Source organism: Habropoda laboriosa, unplaced genomic scaffold (assembly GCF_001263275.1).
Source record: "Habropoda laboriosa isolate 0110345459 unplaced genomic scaffold, ASM126327v1 scaffold713, whole genome shotgun sequence".
NCBI classification, from domain to species: Eukaryota; Metazoa; Arthropoda; class Insecta; order Hymenoptera; family Apidae; genus Habropoda; species Habropoda laboriosa.
This window is the reverse complement of record NW_017100832.1, coordinates 396,641-420,986: the sequence shown is the minus strand read 5'-3', so window position 1 is coordinate 420,986 and position 24,346 is coordinate 396,641. Positions and strand designations below refer to the sequence as shown.

The 24,346-nt window shown below is 34.3% G+C and overlaps 5 protein-coding genes across 8 annotated transcripts in view; 2 read left to right on the top strand and 3 right to left on the bottom strand.

Annotated features, from left to right (window-relative positions):
- LOC108577284 (speckle-type POZ protein) overlaps positions 1-10,559 on the top strand; it is a 71,495-nt gene extending 60,936 nt beyond the window's left edge. The window contains exons 3-8 of one of the 2 annotated variants that reach the window (XM_017940422.1): positions 6,008-6,129; positions 7,780-7,931; positions 8,342-8,469; positions 8,564-8,741; positions 8,928-9,249; positions 9,445-10,559. In XM_017940422.1, the coding sequence (XP_017795911.1) occupies positions 6,008-6,129; positions 7,780-7,931; positions 8,342-8,469; positions 8,564-8,741; positions 8,928-9,249; positions 9,445-9,589 (1,047 nt within the window). In that variant the 3' untranslated portion in view covers positions 9,590-10,559. Of the gene's footprint in view, positions 1-6,007; positions 6,130-7,779; positions 7,932-8,341; positions 8,482-8,563; positions 8,742-8,927; positions 9,250-9,444 lie in introns of both variants that reach the window. The other variant, XM_017940420.1, reaches the window with a different exon arrangement.
- Positions 10,560-12,836: 2,277 nt separating this feature from the next.
- Positions 12,837-14,251, bottom strand: LOC108577285. Of its 3 annotated transcripts, none has more exons than XM_017940423.1 (5): positions 13,972-14,251; positions 13,813-13,893; positions 13,511-13,607; positions 13,161-13,335; positions 12,837-12,967 (listed from the first exon to the last, which is right to left on the bottom strand). In XM_017940423.1, exons 1-5 carry the CDS (start codon positions 14,003-14,005, stop codon positions 12,863-12,865), a joined length of 492 nt encoding a protein of 163 aa, XP_017795912.1. In that variant the 5' UTR covers positions 14,006-14,251; the 3' UTR covers positions 12,837-12,862. The 3 variants fall into 3 exon arrangements, with proteins under 3 accessions (XP_017795912.1, XP_017795913.1, XP_017795914.1); XM_017940424.1 differs by having other exon boundaries at positions 13,161-13,326; positions 13,972-14,250; XM_017940425.1 differs by having other exon boundaries at positions 13,511-13,589; positions 13,972-14,250.
- Positions 14,252-14,579: 328 nt separating this feature from the next.
- LOC108577286 (huntingtin-interacting protein K) lies at positions 14,580-15,368 on the bottom strand. Its single transcript, XM_017940426.1, has 3 exons — positions 15,153-15,368; positions 14,792-14,899; positions 14,580-14,675 (listed from the first exon to the last, which is right to left on the bottom strand). Exons 1-3 carry the CDS (start codon positions 15,306-15,308, stop codon positions 14,580-14,582), a joined length of 360 nt encoding a protein of 119 aa, XP_017795915.1. The 5' UTR covers positions 15,309-15,368.
- A 1,746-nt stretch (positions 15,369-17,114) lies between these two features.
- On the top strand, positions 17,115-19,255 carry LOC108577275 (transcription initiation protein SPT3 homolog). The gene is made up of 6 exons (XM_017940408.1): positions 17,115-17,348; positions 17,432-17,662; positions 17,739-18,053; positions 18,133-18,320; positions 18,392-18,543; positions 19,186-19,255. Exons 1-5 carry the CDS (start codon positions 17,270-17,272, stop codon positions 18,527-18,529), a joined length of 951 nt encoding a protein of 316 aa, XP_017795897.1. The 5' UTR covers positions 17,115-17,269; the 3' UTR covers positions 18,530-18,543; positions 19,186-19,255.
- Positions 18,899-22,002, bottom strand: LOC108577274 (WD repeat-containing protein 91). The gene is made up of 8 exons (XM_017940407.1): positions 21,818-22,002; positions 21,334-21,598; positions 21,130-21,245; positions 20,774-20,961; positions 20,368-20,683; positions 20,189-20,310; positions 19,437-20,091; positions 18,899-19,355 (listed from the first exon to the last, which is right to left on the bottom strand). The coding sequence occupies exons 1-8, from the start codon at positions 21,935-21,937 to the stop codon at positions 19,206-19,208; spliced, it is 1,932 nt and encodes a 643-aa protein (XP_017795896.1). The 5' UTR covers positions 21,938-22,002; the 3' UTR covers positions 18,899-19,205.
- Between the last annotated feature and the right edge of the window lie 2,344 nt (positions 22,003-24,346).

Genomic DNA, 24,346 nt, shown 5'->3' with positions numbered 1-24,346 from the left:
CCTCGGGGGAGGAAGAAGATCGTAAAAGAAAAGGTCGCGAGAGTTTCACGAGCAACCGGCGAAGGAAGAGATTTTCCGAGGCGCGGTAAGATGTAACTGGTTACGAGATTACACGTACAACAAGCGTGCATTGAACCTGTGAGATAGCCAGCGAAGGTCACGCCGAAGTGAGGATCATCGAACCCGGTGCGCTTACCACGTGAGCTGTTTTCAGCTGTTCGGTCGTGTCTAGACATACGAGCAGAGGAATTTCAGTTGGACAGCCTTGAATATTTCGATCTATGATCGATCGTTCGACGAAGAGAAAAGAAAAGAAACGAAACTTTTTTTTAATCGGTTTCGAACGAAAAAATAATATGTCCCACCTAGTGGTAGATCGAGGAACTATTTATAGCGGAAGATTTGGGCGCTTGGAAAATGGAACAGTTGACGAGTAGAATTGGGTGAGAAATTGGAGATGTTTAATTTAGAATTTAGATTTAACGAATTTGACAGATTTTCTAGGAAATTTGGATTCTCGAAAATTGAGAACAATTGAGATTTGAATGTTGTAGGAATTTAGAGATGTAAATTTGGAGAATAGAGAGGTAGCGTATGTTGACAAAGTGTTGAATTTTTTAGATGAAGAAACGTGGAGGTTCGAGATTTGATCGCTTTTTATTACAGAAAAATTGAAGAGTCAAATTTGATAAAATGTTCCATTTTAGAACAGAGTAATGTAATAATTGAAGATTGAAGTACTTGGTAAATAAGAAAATTGTAAAATACTATTTAATAAGCTGTTTTAATACAGCTTTCACTTTAAACAGAGAAATACGATTGGATTTCATTTCGGATGTTAAAATTCGCCGTATTATTAAACATCAAAGCTATAAATCGAAGGTAAATCTTGACTATCGTGGGTCACAGATGACCCATGCATCAAGAAACGTCTCTAACGCTCATTAAAGCGTCCTTAATCTCTGTACATTATCGATTGCTACCTTCGAGTACATCGTGGCGTGACTTGAGCGAGCAAAACGTCGCTTCTTCTTTAAGATATCGACGTGTAACAAAGGAAAGACTAGCTCGTTGTTGTTTCGATCAAGTTCTTGCGCAATTACAGGTTGTTCGATCGTTAATAGAGATGGAAAGAAATACTAGTCGCTGTTTTATGGAATAATGGGCAAATACACTGTTGTCAAGCATTATTCTGCATAAGTCAGTAATGACTTTTTTAAAGGATTTCTTTTCTTAAGATACTCCTGTATCAAAATAATTTCACTAATTTCAAGAGAGAGAAATTAATTTTTTTTTTGTCAATGCTCTAACTCGACGATTTTTAACCTTTTTTATCTCGAAGCACGCGTAAACTAATTACTAAAATTCTACAGCATATGAAAAAAAATAATACAATTTTTACGCCGATCTGACAAAAATTTTTGCATTTTTGACCAATTTACAAAAAAAATTGTATTTTTCTGTTACTTTTCGAACTTTGTCAACTTTTTAAATATTTTTAACTTTAACTTTGTTAACTTTTTTAATTTTTCCAACTTTTCTAACTTGCATTGAAAAATCTTGGACACACTTATGGACCAGAAAATCAGCGCTCCGATTTCACCCAAAAATAGTTCCATTTCGAGCGCAAACTTCCGCGGAAATTCCTCGTTTTCCCACGGTTCTGGACGCGTTAATTTCTCCTACCCTGTGCCACAGTAGCCGCGCATTGTTTCCAACGAAAAAGGCGGCGGCGATCAAGGGAGAAGAAAGACGGAGGTTGAGAGAGACGAGACTTTCACTTCATCTCCAGGGTCGTTGTGCCGGCATTTCTCACGCTTCCCTCTTTATGCATCGATTCCTTCGCGTCTTTTCAAACGTGCAGATTTTCTCTTTCACCGTTTCGCGTCCGTTTTTCACCATGAATTTTCCTATTCCTACGAAAACACAGACGTTAATACATATATACATATATAATCTCGAAGGAGAATTTCATCGATTTCGAAACGAATCAACGTTTCACGCTACGTGTTGATTTACCGCGTGGATATATCGATAATCGTCCATTGAAATCGATTATTTCCATTCTCTCTCTCGACGCTTGTTAGCTTTTCTTTCTTTCCCGTTGCGGCTCACACTGTTCTACTGCCGGATTAAGGGAAATCGAACGGTGACCCCGTGTCACACCGTGCCAGACTGTTTCATTGCTACCAGTTCTCAGAGACTCTGTTTCTGTTGTTTGATCGAACGGGATTTCAGAGAATTGTTTGAATCATTTCAATCTAGGTATTGCCTTTAAATTAAACACCAGAAGGATGAAAAGATTGGTATTGTGTAATTTTATGTTAGGAAAAATTGTAGAAATAGCTTCATTTAAAAAGATATACAATACCAGAATTTTATTCATTTTAATGTTTAATTTACTGTTACTGATCTGCACTTTTTTTGTGGTACAAGTGGTGCAATTATTGCAAGATATTTCCAAGAGAAAGAAAAACAGTCTCTTTCATTTCACTAATTAGTTGAAAAATGACTGAACTGTTAATTTGATTAAGTAATATGTCAGTGTTCTTGTTCTCATTTATTGCAGAGAGACAAGAAACTTTGTATCAGTAACTGAGGCTAACACTAGTGAATAGTTAAAAGCTGGTTTCCTTTAAAAAGTGCTTTATATTCTCAACTATCAGATAATAAACTATCCTATGAAACCGTGTATTCTCATGATAAATGATCTACACTATCACTCCTAAGTAGACTGCGGATGCTTATGCAATCATAAGATATGAAAATATGCAAAAGTACATAAGAGCAACATTACTATGGTACATTTATCCATGGATTAGTGTTCTTGTTTACCTCAACAGATTCTAACGTTACTCTCGTGTATTTTGCATATTTTCATATCTCATAATTGCATAAACATCCGCAGCCTGCTCGTATAAGTATTTGCCTATTCACATTCTGTTCTTTACTTAAAGACTTTGATAAATTTTTGCAAAAGAATTATACTTCTTCAGATAGAACGTTTACAGAACAATTTACATTCTTGACGTTTTTCTTAGAAACTGATTAAAGAATGTTGCTCGTTTAAGTAATAAAGAACATTGTGAATAAATGGATGGACAAACACTTATGAGCCAGAGTGTGCAGTGTACGTCTCATGAATGCGACTTGCGCAACGACAGGTTCCATAAGAAAATTTCACTGGACTCTCCGGTTCGAAATGACTCTTCAAGGGCTCTACGACGAAGAGAGAGGCCACACGCTCTCTTGTGACAGAGGCCATAACGCGGATCGAGATAAGGGCCACGTCGAGCAGAAGGCGAACTAGACAAATAGATTTGGCTCCGGGCTCGGCTTCGTTCGCCAAGGTCGTGCACACGCGTGACGTCAAGGATCGTTGACTCGTGGGGGCTCGACCTCGGCTTCTTCTTCTTCTTCTTCCTCTTCCTCCTCTTCTAAGCGTATCTCTGTCCTGCCCATGCTTTCCACTCAGGTTTCGACATCCATTTTTTTCTTTAGATTTTTTTTCTTCTTGAATGTAACTGAAAATAATAATTTTCAGCTGTGATATCGATATGCAACAGAAATGTTCCTGGAGCCAGATTATAAAAACGTTCGATTTACCATGTTTTATTAGAAATTTTCGAAAAAGGGGGAAATCCGATTTGAAAGTATAAAAAATTGATTGTTAGATTTTTTTATGAACATATCGTGCCATCTACTGTTAATTGAAGGCAACAATTTTGAGCTCTGTATTTTAAAATTTTGAAAACGAAGGGGAATCCAATTTGAAAGTATGAAAAATCGATTTTTTTGTATATAAAAGGCTGAAAATTAAATTTTCAGCTCTGTTTGATATGTTGGCGATAATTTAGAGAACTTCTCATACTTAATAATAGACGAGTTTTATCGCTTCCTAGTGAATCGCGAATAATTTTAAGATACTGCTTGCGAAACGTTGACGATTCTCGTTCGAATCGATATCGAGCGGAAGTGTGGACGCACGCCTCGTCACGTTTCAGAGCGGAAAGGAGGTGTCCGATCGTCGAGTATGTATCGCTCGCCACCTTTCTTCCGTTGTACGCGTTATGCAATTGATACTTATCCACGTTGCTGCTTGAATCTCGTTTTCGTGGCAGATTGTGTAATCGTTGGGAAATAGGATTTTATTTTCTAAGTGGTTCATTCTTCAAGATACGAGAAGAATTCAATTTTGTAATTTTATGAGAAAAATAAAATTGAAAAATTATTACCATTGAAAATGCGTATACTTGAAAATCCGCCATACTTCAAACTCTATTAGCTACAAAATTCACAGTAACTGGCCTTCTGTTACTGCTGCTGCATGCACCATGCTCGTCATAATCGACGCCCACCTAAATTCCTAAAGATGAATCGAAACATTTGAACCTTCTGGAATGCAATTTTCCATTAAGTAACTTATTTCATAACGAGCAGAACGAGGTATTAAACCCACAGGTTTCATTCTAATTCCTGCATCACTGTGTGTACACAACACAGACACACACACGCAGAGTTCAACCTTTATCTTCTACATTTCCTTATAACCTCAAAAAAAAAAGAAAAGAAAAAAAATTAAAAAACATTCCAAATAAGAAGGAAAAATTTAATTTCAAAAAGTGTATCGATTAACATTTACCATGCAAAATTCGAAGGACATCGAGACAACTTTCTATCCGAATCGTAAAAATCAAATTTTTTTTAAAATAACCTCCCTCTCCCCACTCCTCCTCTTACCAAGACGCCATTAACAGTATTATCGTCGAATTGTCGATGCATAATTTAACCAAGCCGTGGAACGTGTGCATCAGAACGAACCGCCACAAAGGTTAAATCCTTTTTTCTGCGCGTTTTTTTCAAGGCAATTACGTAAGTGATATAAGTTCAATTCGACCCTGGCTGCTTTATCGCTCTATCTCTCTCTGACACGTGCCTACCGTACTTGTAGTACTTCTCGCGGCTCGTCTGCGCGCTACTTCAAGGCTACGATCAATTTAGTCGTAGGAACCTTCGACGTTCCTCTCAAAAAGAACTTCTGTTAGCTCTTTTTTTTTCCTCTCCTTCTTCTCTCGCCACGTCTTCTTTTCCTTTTCTTCTTCTTTTCTTCTTCCTCTTCTTTCCGCTTGGAGGCACGCGAGACGAAACTAGCGAACAAATATATCCGAGGACGAGGAAACCATTCGACATAACACATACATCATACACGTGTACCTATGTACGTACACACAAGCGTGTTTCACAAGTTTCGTTATAGTCTGAAAGCCAGACGACGTAATGGAAGAAGGTCTTCTCCAATCGGGAGCGATAAGAGGAGGACTCGTCACGCTGCTCGAAAAACAGTAATTTTTCTGTTTTGTATTTTTATGCCGAGCCCGCAATGCGGCTTGTTGATTGCGCGTTTGTAACAGCAGAATTAGATGGCCTGCAGTGACTAGGAATATGCGTTCTGTATCATTTCACTATTTCTATGTAATTTTATACCTCTTGTTCGAGAGACAGGTATATTGAAGAGCATGTAACTCTGTTGGAGATTGAAAATTTTCGTTGCGAAATATCGAAGATGTTTTCGTGCGATTAGTTCCCATGTTTTTCCTTATAGAGGTCGGTAGGCTGGTCTACATGTAGTGCATAGTTCATGGCGCACTGCTAGAGTGCAGCTCAGATGCGAGTCTGCCTTCCGAACGGTGGAAACAAAAATTCGTACTATATAAGAACCGTTAAGACGCTGTTGAAGTTATTTAAAGAAGTATTCGTAATTATGAATTTTTCAGTGTTTCGAAGGTTAGGTTCAGTTCGTATGAATACGAGAAGATTGTATTCGAGGTAAAATGACTGACATTTTTATGGATTAAATTAGTTGTTTCGAGTTTAAAGAAATACCAATCGATAAAAATATGTATATTTTTACGCATACTTGCGTAGTCCTTTAGCGTAGATATATTAAGCTAGTTTCTACGGGATGTATTCTGACGTGGTGTTGCATTTGAAGGTCTTATGTGCACAGGTGAAGGTGGTTAAGTTCAGCTACATGTGGACGATAAATAACTTCAGCTTTTGCCGGGAGGAAATGGGAGAAGTGCTAAAGTCGTCCACCTTCTCAGCAGGGGCCAACGATAAATTAAAATGGTAAGATGCGGAAGATTATACCCGTTTGTCAGCCGCCGCGACACGAGTCCGAAGAATTTCGCTTTTTGAATTCCATCGTAGAAAATTCTCTATCCGGGCAAAATTGTTTAAGATTCTTTGCATTGCATACCAAACCCTCTCTTTAAGCCGCTTTTTTTTTGTGGACCCCTTTTACCGTTACGTTCGCACACAGGTAATCCTCTAGCGTAACGTAATTATGTCTGATATTGTAGCACCCCCTATTACCACCTAGATTAATTTTTTTCACCAACTTAAAACTTTTTATTCCTTTTTTTCACTTGTTAGCTTTATTTCTTCTTTCTCTTTTTCGTAAAATAAAAATGATGGTTAAAATTTTGTTCGTAGTACTATGTACTCGTTTTAGTATTGAGTTAAACGCTAAATTTGAAATGTACAGCGATTATACAATGAGAAACATAACATTGAGTTTTTTTCGAGCGAATTATAAAAGACGTGATACGTGCTGATCACACACACCACTACGTTCAACGTTTAAACGTCCATTATCTCACGTTAGATAAAACTAGTTACGCGATATTATACTTCAATTTGGCCATGCTATGAAGCACGTAGTACTACGTCTTTAATTAAGAGGGTTTCACAACACTTCATACACCCATGCTCGGTTAAATTGAAACGAACCATCCCCACTCTTTTCTCACCAGTCACTGCCTCGAGCTCAGCAAGCCTTAAGTACATCGATAAGGAAAGTGAATAGACATAGAGAGAGTAAGCGAGACGCAGCACTTGAAAGGAAGACGTCTGGGTTGCAATGAATCAGTCAATATTCAAAATTTTAGTTTCTATAATTTTCATCTAATCTTTATGAAAATTATATCAGTGGTTTAATGAGTTTCTCCTGATGAAAATGAACCCAAACACGACATGAATCGGACTAGTCTTTAATAGTAATCAATTTTAGAAGCACATTTAAAAATTGCTCACCTGATCGTCGCCATCTTGGATATTTAAATTGACGACTGGTAAAATTAGTCCGATTTATGTCGTGTTTGGGCTTATTTTCATTGGCAGAATTTCACCAATTCATTGATAATATTTTCAGAAAGATAGGCTGAATTTTTTGGTATTGGATGATAATTGATTGCAACACAGCTGGTATCTTTGTCAAGTGTCGGTTCTCGACCGTTACTCCTTGACGCACTACGTTTATCTCACTCTATTCTCTTTCTTCATCGAACTGTTCGAGAGCCAATTTCTGGAATCAAAACGTTATTCTGCTCGCGAAAATTCAAACGAGCAGACCTAATTTTTTCCAATTTAACTGAGCACAAGTGTATCTCCTACTTCCTGTTTTCTTTTATTAACAAAATTCTTTTATTCAATCTGTTTAGAATAGACTAGTAATTTAATTACCAATTATAGCAAACATTGTTACGATTGTTAATTAAATTATTAATAAAAGTATTTTGCAAATGCATGTTTCAAACATATTCGTATACGATTGCTTATAATGTGTTAAGGTATTTCAGAAGTAAAAAAACCATTTGTTATATTTTTAAATAATACTTTACTATATTTTGTTGTAAATAAAAAGCAAATAGTATATCACGTATGGAAGGACTGGGAAGCCGCATTAAGCGAATTTACATTAGCGGTAATTGATTTTAGGTGCCTAAGAGTGAATCCTAAGGGTCTGGATGAGGAGAGCAAAGACTACCTGTCTCTATATCTCCTTCTCGTTTCGTGCAACAAATCCGAAGTCAGAGCAAAGTTCAAATTTTCTATTCTTAATGCCAAAAGAGAAGAAACCAAAGCAATGGGTAAGTTGCCGTACACGTGTGAAACGGATGCAATGCAGGGTATTTTAAAGATTTTACATTGACACTCTAATCGTGGATGGAGTTTTACATAATTATATCAACACTGAAAGATCCTGTTCCATTTGTTATTAGTATTATCAATTCGTATACATCTGCATCGTTATCGAAAATTTATATAATATATCACATAACCTATTTGATGTATCCGTATGTCGTATAAGTAAACAGTGTAAGGACGCCATTAAATATGGCGGCTCCCAAGTGTCAGTTTTTACCGTGGAATTTTGCGAGAAGTTCAAAGGGCTTGGAAAGAACACGGAAAATCCATGCTAATTTCAATTTCTTTAAATAGAAAAAAAAAAGATTGCATCGATGAAAATATGGTAACAGTGGTTGTTTTATGCTTTCAGAGAGCCAACGTGCTTATAGGTTCGTCCAAGGTAAAGATTGGGGATTCAAGAAGTTCATTAGGAGAGATTTCCTTTTGGACGAAGCCAATGGACTCTTGCCCGACGATAAACTCACGATATTCTGTGAGGTATATACCTTTGTATGTTACATACTTAATATTTGTACGACCTTCTAATGGTGTTTACATTGTGCAGTGTCTGTAATTCGTCAAAATGTTACAGGTCAGCGTAGTGGCGGACAGCGTGAACATTTCCGGACAAAGTAATACTATACAATTCAAAGTTCCAGAGTGTCGATTGCCGGATGACCTTGGGCTTTTGTTTGAAAACCAAAAATTTAGCGACGTCACGCTGACAGTGTGTGGGAGGGAATTTCAGGCGCACAAAGCCATTCTTGCAGGTAAATGAAAACTCGATGTAATATAATTAAATTTACAAATTATGTTCGATTTTGATCGAAAAACTGCATTTCCCCTCGCTTAACTTTAAGGTTAACCGCGTGCTCCAGCTTTTCTATTTCAAATTCCTTAAAGGGAAAAAAGAAGAATCTCGATGATCACACCTATTGTACAATTTTATCGTTTAGCGCGAAGTCCCGTTTTCTCGGCGATGTTCGAGCACGAGATGGAGGAAAGGAAGCAGAATCGCGTAGACATCACCGACGTGGACCACGAAGTGTTACGAGAGATGCTGCGATTCATATATACCGGAAAGGCGGCGAATTTGGAAAAGATGGCGGACGATCTGCTAGCCGCGGCAGACAAATACGCGTTAGAAAGGTTGAAGGTTATGTGCGAGGAAGCGTTGTGCACGAGTTTAGCGATCGAGAACGCGGCCGACATCCTAATCCTCGCTGACCTGCATAGCGCTGATCAACTGAAGGCACAAGCCATAGATTTTATTAATACGTAAGTATTCTTCTCGAAGAAAGACAAGAAAGAATAGAGATAAATATTTAAATTCGAGAAACGAGGTTAAATCAGGCACACGTTGTATCTGTCAGTAAAACAGATTACATCAGTAATAAAACAGCTGATATATTCATATGGAAATAGAAAACAACGAAACGTGTTTCGATCAATTTTGTTCCATTTGTATTTCAGACACGCGACGGATGTGATGGACACAGCGGGTTTTAAGTCGATGGTGAACTCACATCCGCATCTCATAGCGGAAGCGTTTCGGGCGTTGGCCACCCAACAAATTCCACCGATCGGACCGCCCAGGAAGCGGGTGAAACAGAGCTGAAAACAGTCACCGCTGACTCCGGGCACGACCTCCACATCGCCCCCGCCTATTCTGCATCCCTCATGACTTTTTTGTGTACAGTGATACAAGTAGTGCTAAATAAATGTTTCCTAGTGCGCCATCCTCTGGTCCACTTGAGAAGGAACCGCGGCGGGAACTGGTCTTCATGGTTTTCGACCGCGATTTAAATGGTATCGTTCAAGGAAGACACGAAAGGTGTCGCCGGTTCGAAAGCAGCGGGTTTTATAAAGCAATTTAAAAAAAACCCACGGCTATAGACTTTGTTGTAATTCGGTGATGTCGTCGACGTTTAAGAAGCCTCTATCACACAAAGAAAGGGAAAAGAAAGCACGTGTATACACCGTATGGAAAATAACCTCGAAACGAGTAAAGCACTATATATTTGTTCCAACCGGTTTGGACGGAATTTCTTGGTACTTTGCATTGTGCGTTAACGTAAAGGGTTCTCGTGCGTCAGAAAAAAAAAACAAACGTGTTTTTCATCCTTCGACACGGAACCAAACATCATGGTCAGCGATTTGTCAATGCGCATCATTAGGGTCTCGCATGGATTTGCTTTCATTCGTACAACAGGAGGAATAGCTTGGAGAAGCACGCGAACCATCTATATATTATTGAAAAGCATCAATAAAAGCAGCCAGAGGACCAAGGCGAGATTGAAACTCGCTGAAACATTGCTACGCAACACAGGCTCACACGCGAAGAAAAAGGGACACGTGACACATGAGGGAAGAGAGTTGTGATAGACGTCGACCAGACATTTGGAAAGAAAGAAAGAAAAAAAAAGAAAGATTTTGTTCCTTTGACGAAAGAAAAATGAAAAAAAACGGATCAAACGAGATGTCCCACGCTTGTTCGTCGCGTATGCGACAAGCAAGAATAAATAAGATATGTTTATTACCGATAGTGATTTTTAGTTTTAAATGGAAAACAAATATGAAGGAAAAAATGAGAAAACGTCGAATTCTTCCAAGAACGGAGAAAAAATGATTCTAGTTAGTGTTTTTTATGATCTCTTTCTCTCAACATGTACGACTACTACTATGATTACTATTAATGCTACGCAATCTGTGCCCCGTATTTTTGTATATTTTTTGTCTGCAGATACCGCCCTACGTCCCCTTCCTATTACGCGGCCTTTTTCTCTCCCTCCTTAGCCCTCCCCACATCCCCCCTTTATCTCTAGGCACAGTTTGTTTTGTTTTCTCGAGTATTGCATAGTAGCTAATTTAGGGTTGTCCATAATTTATCGAATTTTATGTTGATTCTTATTGAAATGTCTATCGTACTCGTGCGCGCAGGATACATGTATCAACTAGAGATGTTGGTCAGAGTCGCATTAAACGAGGTGAGAAAAAAAAAAACATACGAAGGAAAAGAAAAGCAGAAGAACGAAGTCGATGACACGCGTTAACTAGATACAAAAAAGATAAAAAAAGCGAACAGGAAATGAGAAAAACAAAAAAAGAACTAAACGAAATTGTATAAATAAAAAAAGTTAGTCAATTATATAGTACGAGAATATTAATCGTTTTTTGTGTAATTAATTATTGAAATCGCGAAATATTGTGTGGTCAATGATCTGAATTATGGGCAACCGACAGAATACGCAAAACAATAATCATCATTTAGTACCGTACTGGCTTCCTGATCCTCCGACCTAGCTTTACCGAACGTTTTAAATACGAGATATAAATACCTACCATTACAAAGGAGTAATGATATCGAAGATTTAATGCCATACATGTTCTGTGATAAGACCACTGTAATTAACCGCAATTGTATCACAACCTTTCTAGAACTTTCTGACGATCCTGGCAGCCAGTGAATTTATCTTTTAAGGAAACGGTCGCTATATCCGGACAGTCCCAAATCTAGCGTCCCTTTCGATTTTAAGGTTTTTACTGTACATATCTACTGTATTTTATAAGAACTGAACCGAAACGGAACCATACTTTTAATGAAGGGTACAATAACCAACTATAATTTATTCTATTTTACAGACTGTGCTAAACTCATGTTCCTTGAAACACACTAGCAATGCTTTAAGTAAATGTAATGTAATTACGACAAATTAATACGATTAGATTGTATATGTGTATCTCGTTTTTGATCTCGACACGTACATGCATTTTGCCTGTGTCGCCATCGCACGTCGCGGTGCCGTAATGTATATCTGTCGAGATTAAAAGGGAAAAGAAAACTCCTATGGAAACATAGTTAGGGAAGGTTTTTCCACCGTTTTTTACACGATGTTTATTTCAGTCGTAGTAGATCGTTAGGGCTTACAAAGATGAAACGACAAAACGGAGAAAAGAACAAAAATGAAAGGAAGAAAACAAAGAAAAAAAGAGAAAAGAAACGTGTAATGACAAAATGAAACATGTAAGCGGTTTAAGGAACAGATTTTGGCCGTGTGTGTGCTCGCTCAGATTTTAAAAATGTCAAAAACGGAACGAAAAAATTGTCTACGTCCATTCTACTACCCATGTTCTATCTTTGGGACTGTGCGGCGAAAAAAAAAAATATCTCATGAAAACTCGTAATGTTGAATGTCTTTTTCCTAAAAAAACGAAGAAACTAAATATTAATACCGTACGACAGTTCGAGAAATATTAGATGCAATTCTTTTTGAACCAATCTGCATGAGCGTATGACTGGATAATTTGATAAACTAAGTACAAGTAAGACAAGTGTTACCTCATCATGAAAATCAGCATGTCGTGTCGCACTAGCTACTACTGCGCTGCTGTCTGATACACTTCCGTTGTATATTGCATTTAAACCCGAAGATAAGAGAAGAAAAAAAGGAAAAATAAAACGAAACAGAAGCTTTTTGTAATGAATAGTTCAGCAGTGGTAGCTTTTCGAAGTACATGACTGCTGTTCATAGAACCCAGCTCATACAAACGTTCATTTTTCCATTTACTTTAAGTCATTGCACCACATCAAATAAATGACATTTTCATTATATAATCATGAGAATTTTACGTGATTTTCATTATCCCCGACATCTTGCCAATTTAACAATAAACGCATGATGTGTTTCTCAAAGTATTCCAACGAGTTAAAGCATATAACAGGAATTAATGAGATAGAAAATAACAGCAGTATATATAGATTTTCATAAAAATTACTTTTATTTCTTGTTTTAGATTCAGAGATTTTCTTTGCTAATCTTATCCTTATATTTATTTATTAATTTAGATTAAAAATAGATTCGCGGGGACACACATATATATAAATACTTTATTAAATGTGATTCGTAATCGGAAATGTTTGATTAATCGAATGCGATACCCGTTCAGACGCCTTGGGGGTTTCTGGATAAACTGGTGGTGCTTCAAGCATAGATACCTGAAAAAATACAATTGAACGTGGTATGATATGTTGCACAATACAGCTAGAGTTTTATCTGTCATTACCAGATAATAAGTAAAAGATAATACAAGTGATCATAACGATTATTATACCAGGCATTCGCAATATTTTATTTTTTGTCGTCACTTGTTTGCTTCTAGTGCGATTATTGAAGTAGAAGTGAACATACTGTATTGAAAGGAGATTCATAAAGTGGTGGAGCGTTGCAAGCCTCGTTGTAAGGTGGTGGTCTGTCCGCGGATTCATAAATCGAGTAGGAATACGGCCTGGAGTCTACACTGGTACTGCGTTCACTTGGATATGCATTGTGCTCTGAATATCTTGCACTAGATCCCCTGTAAAGTCTTATTAACGATAGTTATAGGTATCATATGTATGAGAACAGTACGAACAAGCACTGCTAATTCACACTTTTTTAATTTTGTTTACAATAACCAAGCAGATAGCTGGCATTATAAACTCTAAATTTTAGAGAATCGATATTCTACTAGAATTGAACTACTAGAACGTGACTCGTACCTGGTACAGGTTTTGCAATATATTAAAATCGCAAAAAAGATACCGAATACGAATAATAGAAAAATGATCATTTGCGTAGCTGTAATCATATTCCAACCTTTATTCCTGCAAGGATAAATCAGTTCACATTAGTTGAAAGTGTCCCATAGAGCGTGCAATATACTTATACGAAAGAAATAAACTTACCGATAAAAATTACAATCATGGTATTTGCAGCAGCATGAAGATGAATTGCCGCAGGTAAAATGTAAAAGTAAAATGAATCTGAAACTTTGATTTTCATAGTATTTTAATGATCTTACCTCTGCGTTTATCGTTCACGTTAGGATTTTTATTTTCAGTGTCTGAAGAATCGTTCGCTATAAGCGAGAAAGTGCTTTGCTCTATTAAAAAATATTTCGTTGTCACAGATGTAATAAATAATGAGAACGCATAAAAAAAATAAAATCCAAAATACACACCTGTATAATTATATAAATAATTCGCTGTGAACATTTTAGTTACAAAAAAAGAAAAATCCGTGCAGTGAAAAATTTGCAAATGTACGTAAGGTGTACTAATGTCACATCATCGTTTGAATAAGAAATTTACAATTCGTTTCACATGATCAATTTTCAACTATCAAACTTTATCACACCATGATTTTGTATAATTCTTCAGATCTTATTAATACTTGAAAAGATTCCATATACTATAAATCGTCGGACCTTTTGCAAACAGGTAAATACGTTGATTTAAACTAAAACATTAAGCACATCTTGCACATATAAAGGCTACAATCTTATCAAGAGGTAACACCCAGATAACACATAATCAGAGCTTCAATTATTTTTTCACGAGATTTAACATACCCCTTTATACATTTTCATTAATATATCATTAATAAATGGTATTTACAGGTAAAAGAATAATAAAAAAAAAAAAAGAATATACAGAATCACTTAGAGTATATTTTGTAATATATATGAATAAATTATTAACAACCCAAAGTCATAACAATTCCTAAGTCCATATAATTTGCAATAAAATTGAGACATATGAATATTTGCTTGAAATTCGTACTGTACAGTCAATTTGTTAATGTAATTAATGCATCCACAACATTCCCTCCATGTTCCCTGAGTGTTTGTTCTGCTACATTTCTGCTTATTTCCATTTCTTTCATCTAGAATAAAAATGAATGTTTCAGTTGAACAGCTTAGTGAGATACTTTCGAAGTATAATTAATAAATTAGCCAGTTACAAGGCAAATGTTACTAATAATTATCATAAATATCTTACAATGAGATCAACATCTTCTTTTTTAATAGAAACTTTTAGCAATTCCTTTTCTCTTGCTTTCTTTTCCGCAGCCTCCTTATTTCGCTGATCTCCGATTATACTTAAAGCCTACAACAAACAATTTGTTCTTAATTATCGTTATCAATTATTATGTGTACATACAACTTTATAGGTTAGGTTTTGTAATTGTTCACTTATGTGTAAAAATTCTATAAACGCTAATAAGTGATACACCAAAAAGTGATACAAAACTAATTCTGAAGCCAAAGAAAATTTGAATTTTTATCATTGCAACGAAAAGTCAGGTGAACATTGTTGACAATCAGAAACACGTGGGACAAAAAGTAGTAGAAGCACTTACACAAGTGATTCCAACAGATGAGGGTATTTCCTTCTCTTCCGCATAATCTGTGACTTTTTCTAAATCTGCCGCTCCGCTGTCATATTTTGCTGTCTTTTTCTGTGATTTCTCTTGTTGTACTTCATCAGAGTCACCATTTACATCGTTATCCGCCATTTTTTCCTTATTTATAACATACTTCACATCGTACAGGCAATTAAAAGCTACATGCGATAACTTCACATGTATGAAATCTAATCTCTGAAAATTATGAAGAAGTAACTAATTCTTTAATTATTGTGAAATATTCTATGTAAGAATGCTATTTAAAAATTATTTCGCTAGAAATTTTAGTAAATATTAACATTACTATTTTCCTGCAAAATTCATTTAAATATTTACAATATTATTATAAGAGATTATGTAAAAACAATTAATTTTCATCAAGGGCGTACATATCTTTTAATGGTACTCAATAGAGATCTATATCCTTAAAACTATATCCTTATCTACAATGAATCATACTACGTGATTTGATACACGAAAAATTGATTACTTAGTAAAAGCAAGATTAACAGTACTAATGTAATATGTTTTAAAAATAACGTTTAGAGATATAGTAATACTCATTGACAGAACAAAATGATAAGAATTTAAAATATTAATCAATAATCAATGCAAATCAATAATAACAGTAATGAGAACTTAGTAAAGGGGGAATTTAATGTGCATTATATTTCTATTTTTATTAACAAATATAAAAAACTACAAAATATTTAGATTTATTTTAATTATTCACATTTTGAAGCACGGTTGACATTATCTGGACTGGGCAGGAGGTGAGATTACATACATAAAGAGCTGTGAAACGCCGCGCTTGTCAGTTTCATACCATCAGTCAATGTAGAGGGATGTTTGTCATTTTTTTCAACAACTTAATACATTGAAGACAAATTAGCGTGCATCGTTAGATTTCGTTTTTGGAAACCGGAAACATGGATTTTGAAAGGGATTGTGTGAGATTATTATTAGATAAAAATATACACATGTAATAATGCTTACAGGCTTTCAATATTTCAGTAATGAAACGTGTCAATTTATCTTTCCAGTCGGTAATATATTAATTTCTAAAATGGTTTTAATAATCATGATATAAAATACTTAATATTTTGTGCGTCTGCATTTGTACCAACCTCCTCGTAATGAGACTTGAGCAATTGATAATAGAAATATTGAAAATAGAAAGCTATTAAATGACAGAAAAATATTTCTAATATTTTATATGTAGTGTGCATAATTTTTATTTTGCAAGATTATTGAAGCTGTTTGCATTTGACGTCAAGAAATTGTAATCAAAAAACATTTTATGTAATCTGTGTATTTAAATGTTTTTGTCTCCCGTCAGTTTGATCTATACGAAAAATCAATGCAAACAGCCTGAATGTCTGATCCGTTCGGTGTAAACGCATCTATCGCTATATATGGACGAAAATAAAATTCGAAAGCTAATCGAGGTTCAAATTCCTTGATATACCGAGATATTGTATTGTAGCTAGATATTTATCAGTTAAAAATAATTTCTTTGTTCAAAGTTATAACACATAGATCAGTTAGTAGATAAGTGTTCGGAGGGGGGATGATGTTTGTCAAATATTATCATGAATTAAAAGGATTAAACACTGATTTCCGATACTTAAAAGATGTACATTAGAATGATTAAAATTTTTATTTGACAAGCATTGTTTTATAATGACATTTTTTCATAAATCTTTTATTCTTTAAGTGGATAAGGTGTCAAAAACAAATTAAACGTTGAAATAATTTGAATAATTATGTAATTTTATAAAACAAAATAAGTAACAAATAACAAAATTTTTATCGGAATAATTACATAGAGAAAGCCCTTATTTTTCGTCGATAACGTTTAGCACCATTGATCTTACAAAAATGATATTTTTAAATAAAACAAAGTAGTCATGAGAATTACAGTGACAGTGAACTATATGTCATGTGCGACACATAACCTAGGCACTGCTGATTTAATACTAATCGTTATTTATTAGTCGTATTGTATAAAATTTCTTAATGATTTTAACTCACATTTCATTGAGGTAATAATTAGTAAATAATACACAATTATGGCCGAAGCATCATTTACCAAGCCAACGAATGATTCAGCAATTCACATTCGAAATGAATCTGTGAATTACACTACCGGTATTTGAACTTTTCGCAATAAACTTTTGATATTAAACATTTTTATTTTCGAATACTATACAAGTAGGAGTATCATTTTGCAGAAATACGACAAATGATGCATGGATTCGGAGATAGTAGTGAGCCATTAATTGAATCCGCGAAAATCGTAGAAGAAGTTGTTTTACAACAAATGAGAACAATAATAAAAAAAGCTTGTGAAGTTTCTGAGAGACGAGGAAATTCGAAAAAGGGCATTACTATTTCAGCAGAGGATCTGATTTTTTTATTACGCAAAGATAAAGTCAGGTTGCAGCGTCTCATGAAATATTTAGGCAAGTTTTACATATATATTAAAAATAGAGAAATTTCATGGGTTACATTATATTCTTATTGAATTACATTTTGTAGAATTAAAAGAATTCAAGTCTTCCATACACAAAGCAATAGACAGTGAGTTAGCTGAAGAGATTGTACAAACTGAAAATTTGGAAGGGTCAAAACACAAAGGGCCACTGCATAATTTTTTTAGTCAAATTGACAATACTGGTGAACTTCTTGAGGATGCATCTACTGTAGATGAAATCAAACAACAAAGGTGTATTCGTGCTGAAATTATGAGTAGATCTATGGATGAAGCTAGATATTTAAAATTCAGTAAAGCACGTAATGCATCATTTGCAAATAAAAATCGACATAAATTTAGTGATTGGATAGCAGCAGACAGTGAGTTTTGTGTACTAAAATATGTTATATGTAATAGCAATATCAGTTTATATGTTAAATGCATTCTGATGTAATTTAGGTGATATAATAATATCAAAACAAGCATATACAATTTTGGGGTATTTAGCATATGAAACAGTAGCACAAATTGTAGACTTTGCATTATTAGTGAGACAAGACCAAAGTAAAATTTATGGAGATGCTATAGATCGACTTAGGCTTAATTATGTTAATCCCTACACTTATAAACCATATTATCATGGCAAGGTTTGTGATATTTTTATAAAATTCTGGAATGCCAAAAGAATATTCTATATTTTTCTTTTGAAATTAATCAGGTTGCTGCAACAAAATCCATAACACCTGCAGAAATAATTGAAGCTCTCAGACGGTATTGGTCTCCACAATTAGATATGACAGGCCCATTTAATAGATGGTCAATGAGAAAACCACACTTAAAGCTCCTATCCTGTTAAGATAAATAAACAGGGTAAGAATTAATTAAATAATGCAAGCAAAATACGTATTTTGTTATCCTGTACAAAAAAGCGATCAGTATTTTACAGTAATATTTCGTTAAAGTTTAAGCTTTATACACATTAAGTTAAAACAATACACAGGTATTTTAAAATTGACCAATATTTATTGACAAGTTCCTGTATCTCTTACAGATGTAGCTTAAATTTCTAGCATTAGGTGTACACATGGCAATCGCTACACAAATCAGTAGAATTTTATTCCTTTTTTTTTACAAAGTCTTCCGGTCATGTGTCCTATTAATTAACGCGACATTTATAGATATCTTATGTATCCTTTTCTTTACAATTACAATATTTTCTGTACATTTTATAACTGATAGTCCCTGATTCCATTTTAAAGATAGGATTATAATACATTCGACTTTGCGCTAACGCATGATACGTTTGCATTCATTGTACTCTTTATAAAATATTTGGATCTTTTTTTAAATCTTATGATACTTTGAATGTCCTTTAAATGGGATACTCTTAGGTTTCATTATCCAACATAATGACTATGAAGTTTGTTCTTAACATTCATTATGCTAAATATTCAGTATCTACAAATTTGAGCTAATCTTATGAACTTTACAGTACTTCATGAATTCACACAGATACTAATCTTGCTTTTGCATCATGGCGAAAGCAGCGTCGATACTCGTACTTTCCCTTCCGCACCACCAGTTATACAAGTTCCAGATTGATTGGCAGTAGACCAGTCGCAACACAACGTACCTTTGTGTCCGCCTAATTCTAAAACTTTTGCTTGTGCACCTGGTGGCATCTAAAAATTTATATTTAGTACCATTTGTACAAAAAAATTACAAGAATCTCAGTGTCAATAAATATAAAGAAAGTTACGTACTTTGTATATATTTCCTCCAGTTTGTGTACAGAGTAGCATATAATTACCACTTTGGTCAAAAGTAAACAATTTCCCATGAACCGTATTTTTCTCTACTTCAATTTTTGTTTCCCATAAAATTTTTCCCGAATGGTTTAAACTCCTTTGACATAGTTTTCCGTCCTCGCTTTGCGTACAGATATTCGGATAGTCGTTAATTAGTTCTATATCAATAACTGGACTCGAGTGGCAACTTATATTATCAATAATTTCGTTCTGTCTCAAATCGTATATTAAAATATTTCCATTGGATAGCCCCGTGATAAGAAGTTGCCCATTACGATTAAACGTGGAACATAGGACGGTCACGTTTTGATCCATCGGCAATCTTCTTTCTAACTTTCTCGTTTTTATATCGTACAACAACAGTTTCTTTATGTACGATTTTGATACAGAACACACGAACGTAGATTCTGTCGGATTACATAGTAAAGTAGTAATTCGAGCATCTACATGTTGAATGTCCCACAGGGTTTTGCAATCGCGAGTATCATGCAATTGAATCCGACCATTGTTATCACCGTGTAAAAAATAACGTTCGTTCTTTGATACCCAGTCTAATGCCGTAATAGCTTTATTTGAGTTTGCTGGGGTAGAGATAAATGTACTAACAGTCCTATTTAATGAAAAAAAACATAATAGAATTAAATTTAATGAAATTTTAACAAAATTCAGTAACATTAAGTAATATTGTAAATATTCCAAATAATTACTCTGGCGATGGTATGGGAGTCCACACTTTGATAATGCCATTTGCATCACCTGTAGCAACGTACGAACCACTTGCATTACTTTTACATTGAATTATTGATGTTCTGTGTTCCGTATATTCTTCCTGGAAGTAATTTTTTGTTATATAAAATTAAAGAATTACGAGCAAACAATTTTTCACCTGGCTAAGAAGAATATAAGTAGAATCAATTTTATCTTTCGCTTTTCGTTCAGCTACCGCGTCTATAGATGAATCCCTTTTCCTAGAACTTGTTAATCTTGAATCGCAGCTAATGCTTCTTTTGCTGACCGGTTCAGACTTACTAATTGAGTTCAATTTTCCTTTCGTATTAGTTCTTTTCGTCGACGTTACTTCCGACTCCACAACTTTCTTTATACTTGTTCCGGGTTTTCGATTTAAAATTGGACTGGAACCGCCGCCTATATTTCTTATGAGGTTTCTTAGAGTTTTGGGATTTTCTAATAAAGGAGATTCTCTATTTAAGTAGTAAGAAGAAATGTTAGTGATTGGTTAATATAATAGAATTATTTACTTTTGACATGCAACGGTAGATGAAAATATTTACTGTGCTATAATATAAAAGTCATCCATGAGTGGTGGATGTTGTGGAGCTGATCCTGGATTTACATCCATTACATTTTCTATCTTAACAGATTCGCTTAGACGTTGCTTTAATGCTTCATTTTCTTCTTGAAGTCGTTTCAATCTATTTGTATCTTCATCTATTGTAAGTAATGTTGGCTGAGGCATACACTGTAATTAGTAAGAATCAAAAAATTAAGTTATATACTATGTAGTTAGGTATATGAATGTAAAAGTATATCTTTGTCCATCATAACTTGTAATTGATATTTTTCTATACAAGATTGCAATTGTGGAACATGTAATATAGAGGCACAATGCAAAATACCTTTCACCTACTTGAAAAATAGTAGCAAGGAAATTGTGCAAGGACACTAACATAGTGTCTTGCCACTGTCTACTAAAATATACAGAGTATGCTGGATTGTCTTCAGGATTTTTAACAAATGGCAATGCTGAAATGATAAAAAAGATAAATAAAATATGTAGTACTGTTTTCTTAGAATTCTTATAAATAAAAGATAATAAAAGAGAATATCCTACCAAACCATTCTTTCCATTCTGAATGCCCTTGCAGCTCTGGTGTCATTTTTGTAAAAAACTCTTGAATCCGATCCTGCTTATTGTTCACAGCTGCATTGACCAGGTACATTTTTAGAACATTATTCTCCAGCTTCCTTACAGCTGGTGTAAAATGACTTTCCAAGCGGGAGAACATTCTTGTATCCAAATGTCCCCATAATTCTCTTAAGGATTGTAGATCATAATTATATATGTATTGCATTAATTGATCGACGATTTTATCAACCTGATAAAAAAATGAAAAATTTTCATTAAGAAGGAATTAAATCTTTGCAATACAGAGCTGGATAAATAACAATAAATCTATTTGAAATTGTGAAAATGTAAACACTACAGTTTTTAAATAAATGATATTCGTAAGCATTGTTTTCATTTATCTTTGTCTTTCTTTTCTCTCTATTTCTATCTCTCTCACTCTTTATATCATAATTTCTTTTACGCTCACCCTGAACCCCTTTTCTTTCTCGGCTTTCAAGTCGTTGTCAAAAGCTCTCAAGGTTTGACTAAAACCTCTGAAGAGCAGGTATTCCTTGACCATTTCGTCCACATACTGAATGTGAGACATTTTCCCTTGTTTCTCTTTGAAATATCAACTTTCTCCTCCAACTGACAGCCGTATGTTGTCATTCTTTGGCCATTTTGATGTTTTGTGAACATGCAGCGAATTTTCGTTTATCGTCTGACAGTCAATGCTACCAACGTTAACATATATCGTTTATTACCTTAAAAAATGAGACTAATAGTTGGTCAACATATTTGGGAATTCGTTACAAATGAAAAACAAATAATAATATTATCTTTTATCACTTAAAATACGTTTTCCATTATTTTTAAACATTAAAAGTCAATACTGCAAAATCTATCATTTTATTAAATCTTTAATTGTATGAATAAGTATATTATAATACACTTGTGGTGAAATGATGAGATGAACAAACGAAAAATATTTAATTATATGCACATAATTTATTTCTCGATGTTTTACTGTTAACAAGCACAATGAACTTTTAGATAAAAGTAAATTCTTTCTCCATTGATAAATACGTTATCAGTTCCAAAATATTACTTATTCTAGAAAGAATTGTTTTTACGTAAAAAAATATGTAATTAGATGTTTTGATAGAAATATTTCATTATCTGCCATGTTAGTTTCATGTGTGAAGGAGGTGGTTGAAACGCAGATGAAAGAATCCCAATGTCTTAAACATTTATTCGTAAATAAAGTTTATAATGATGTTATTATTATGATTGTAGTAATAATAAGTACTCGCTACCGATAAGCAATTTCTTCGCCTATTTCAATTTTTTCTTTTATGTGAATTTATAACGTGTAATAAAATTGCAAAGACACTGTATAGACACTAAGCGATCTGCCATACAATTTTTTTTTCTTTTTTTAACTGTAGGAAAGAAGAAGTATATTTTTGCCGCTTGAGTAGCAACGAGTATACGCCATATATATTTTTCATTCTCTGTTTCTATAATTTAACCGCGTTACAGGAATTTTTATCGTATCTGATAAAATGTAAATAGCTAACACAGTTCATTCTTAAAAAGGCACAAGTTTCCTTCCTCTTCCCGTGACGAAAATTTACTTTGACCCTCCGGCTCGATCGTCAAACATACTTACTTTCACTTTTCTTTTTTTATTATAACAGTGTTTGTCATTCTAAAATCGATATTTGAAAATTTTAACAACTATTGTGGCGAAGAGAAAATTTTTCGCTTGCTGGATAACTGCTTTACCGATTGAGCTATCAATTGGTAATTCTCTCTTTCCTTAAGCATATAAAAAAACAAATTTTTGTGAGCATGAATATTTATAATAATTGTTCTAATCTACATGTCTATTAAACTTTGAAAAGTGAACATTTTTTTCAATAAATGTTACATAATAGGTAGAAAAAAATAGAAAAGACAATACTATTTTAATTGATCATGATTATGTAAGTTAAAAAGTACAGTAGCTTCTGTTATTTTACTAAAAATAAATTAGTAACAATTTCGTTACTTCAAAACCAGTATGCGTAAAAGGTGGTCCATTTTGAATTGCATTATTTTATGAATATTTAACCAAATTAATTGATTATATTAAAAACTAAATCAATTACGTATTTAGAATATAAATGTAACATTTGTGGCGTACTCTTATAATAGATTTGATATAAATATCATCGACTTTTAACTCGACAAACTATATTACAGATTGGAAAATGCTGCATCGTAGGCTAATGTCGTCGAATAAAAATAAACGTCTGCATATTCTTACGCGTGTGTTTTAAGAATACAATCGGAGGGTCGTTCAAAAAATAAGATCACGCATTTTATTACAAACGAAACGTTCGAACATAGTTCAGAAACCGGAAGCTCGGTCGGTATAGCAGTGTTTGTTCGAAGTTTCACGTTATACATAATATAAAAACAACTTAAAAAAGAAACCGAAGACAGTGACACGATAATCTACAAAATATACAAAGTACGAGATTGTGTTTATTGTCGACAGACACTAGACTACGAAAAATAAATCGCAACTGTTGTGTCTGGCCTATGAATCGTTTGGAAAAATTGCAGCTGCTGGGTCGTCATATATGTTTTCCCTTATCGTTCAATTAAAAAGAATTGTAAATCCTTTTTCTTGTGTTACGCTTATAATAGTTGACTGTTTATATAGTTACGAACGATAAGATTTCGTTCGCGGTGTTGTATCACTCGTTCGACAAGAATATTTTCGGTGTAATATTGTATAATTTATACGAGTTCGTGGCGATTCAGGTGTCGAATTTTTCGAGAATTTCGACTGTAAGCCAGGAGTTTATGATTGCAAGCGCAAATGAAGGTTCAACGGAACTCTCGAGTATCAAACACACTCACAAACTCATTCAAATTGCCAAAGAATACTAATACGTTCCGTGCCGCGTGAAAATTAACTTAAACTTTAAAGCTGCCTCAAAAAGTTGAAATTTTCTTTTACAAT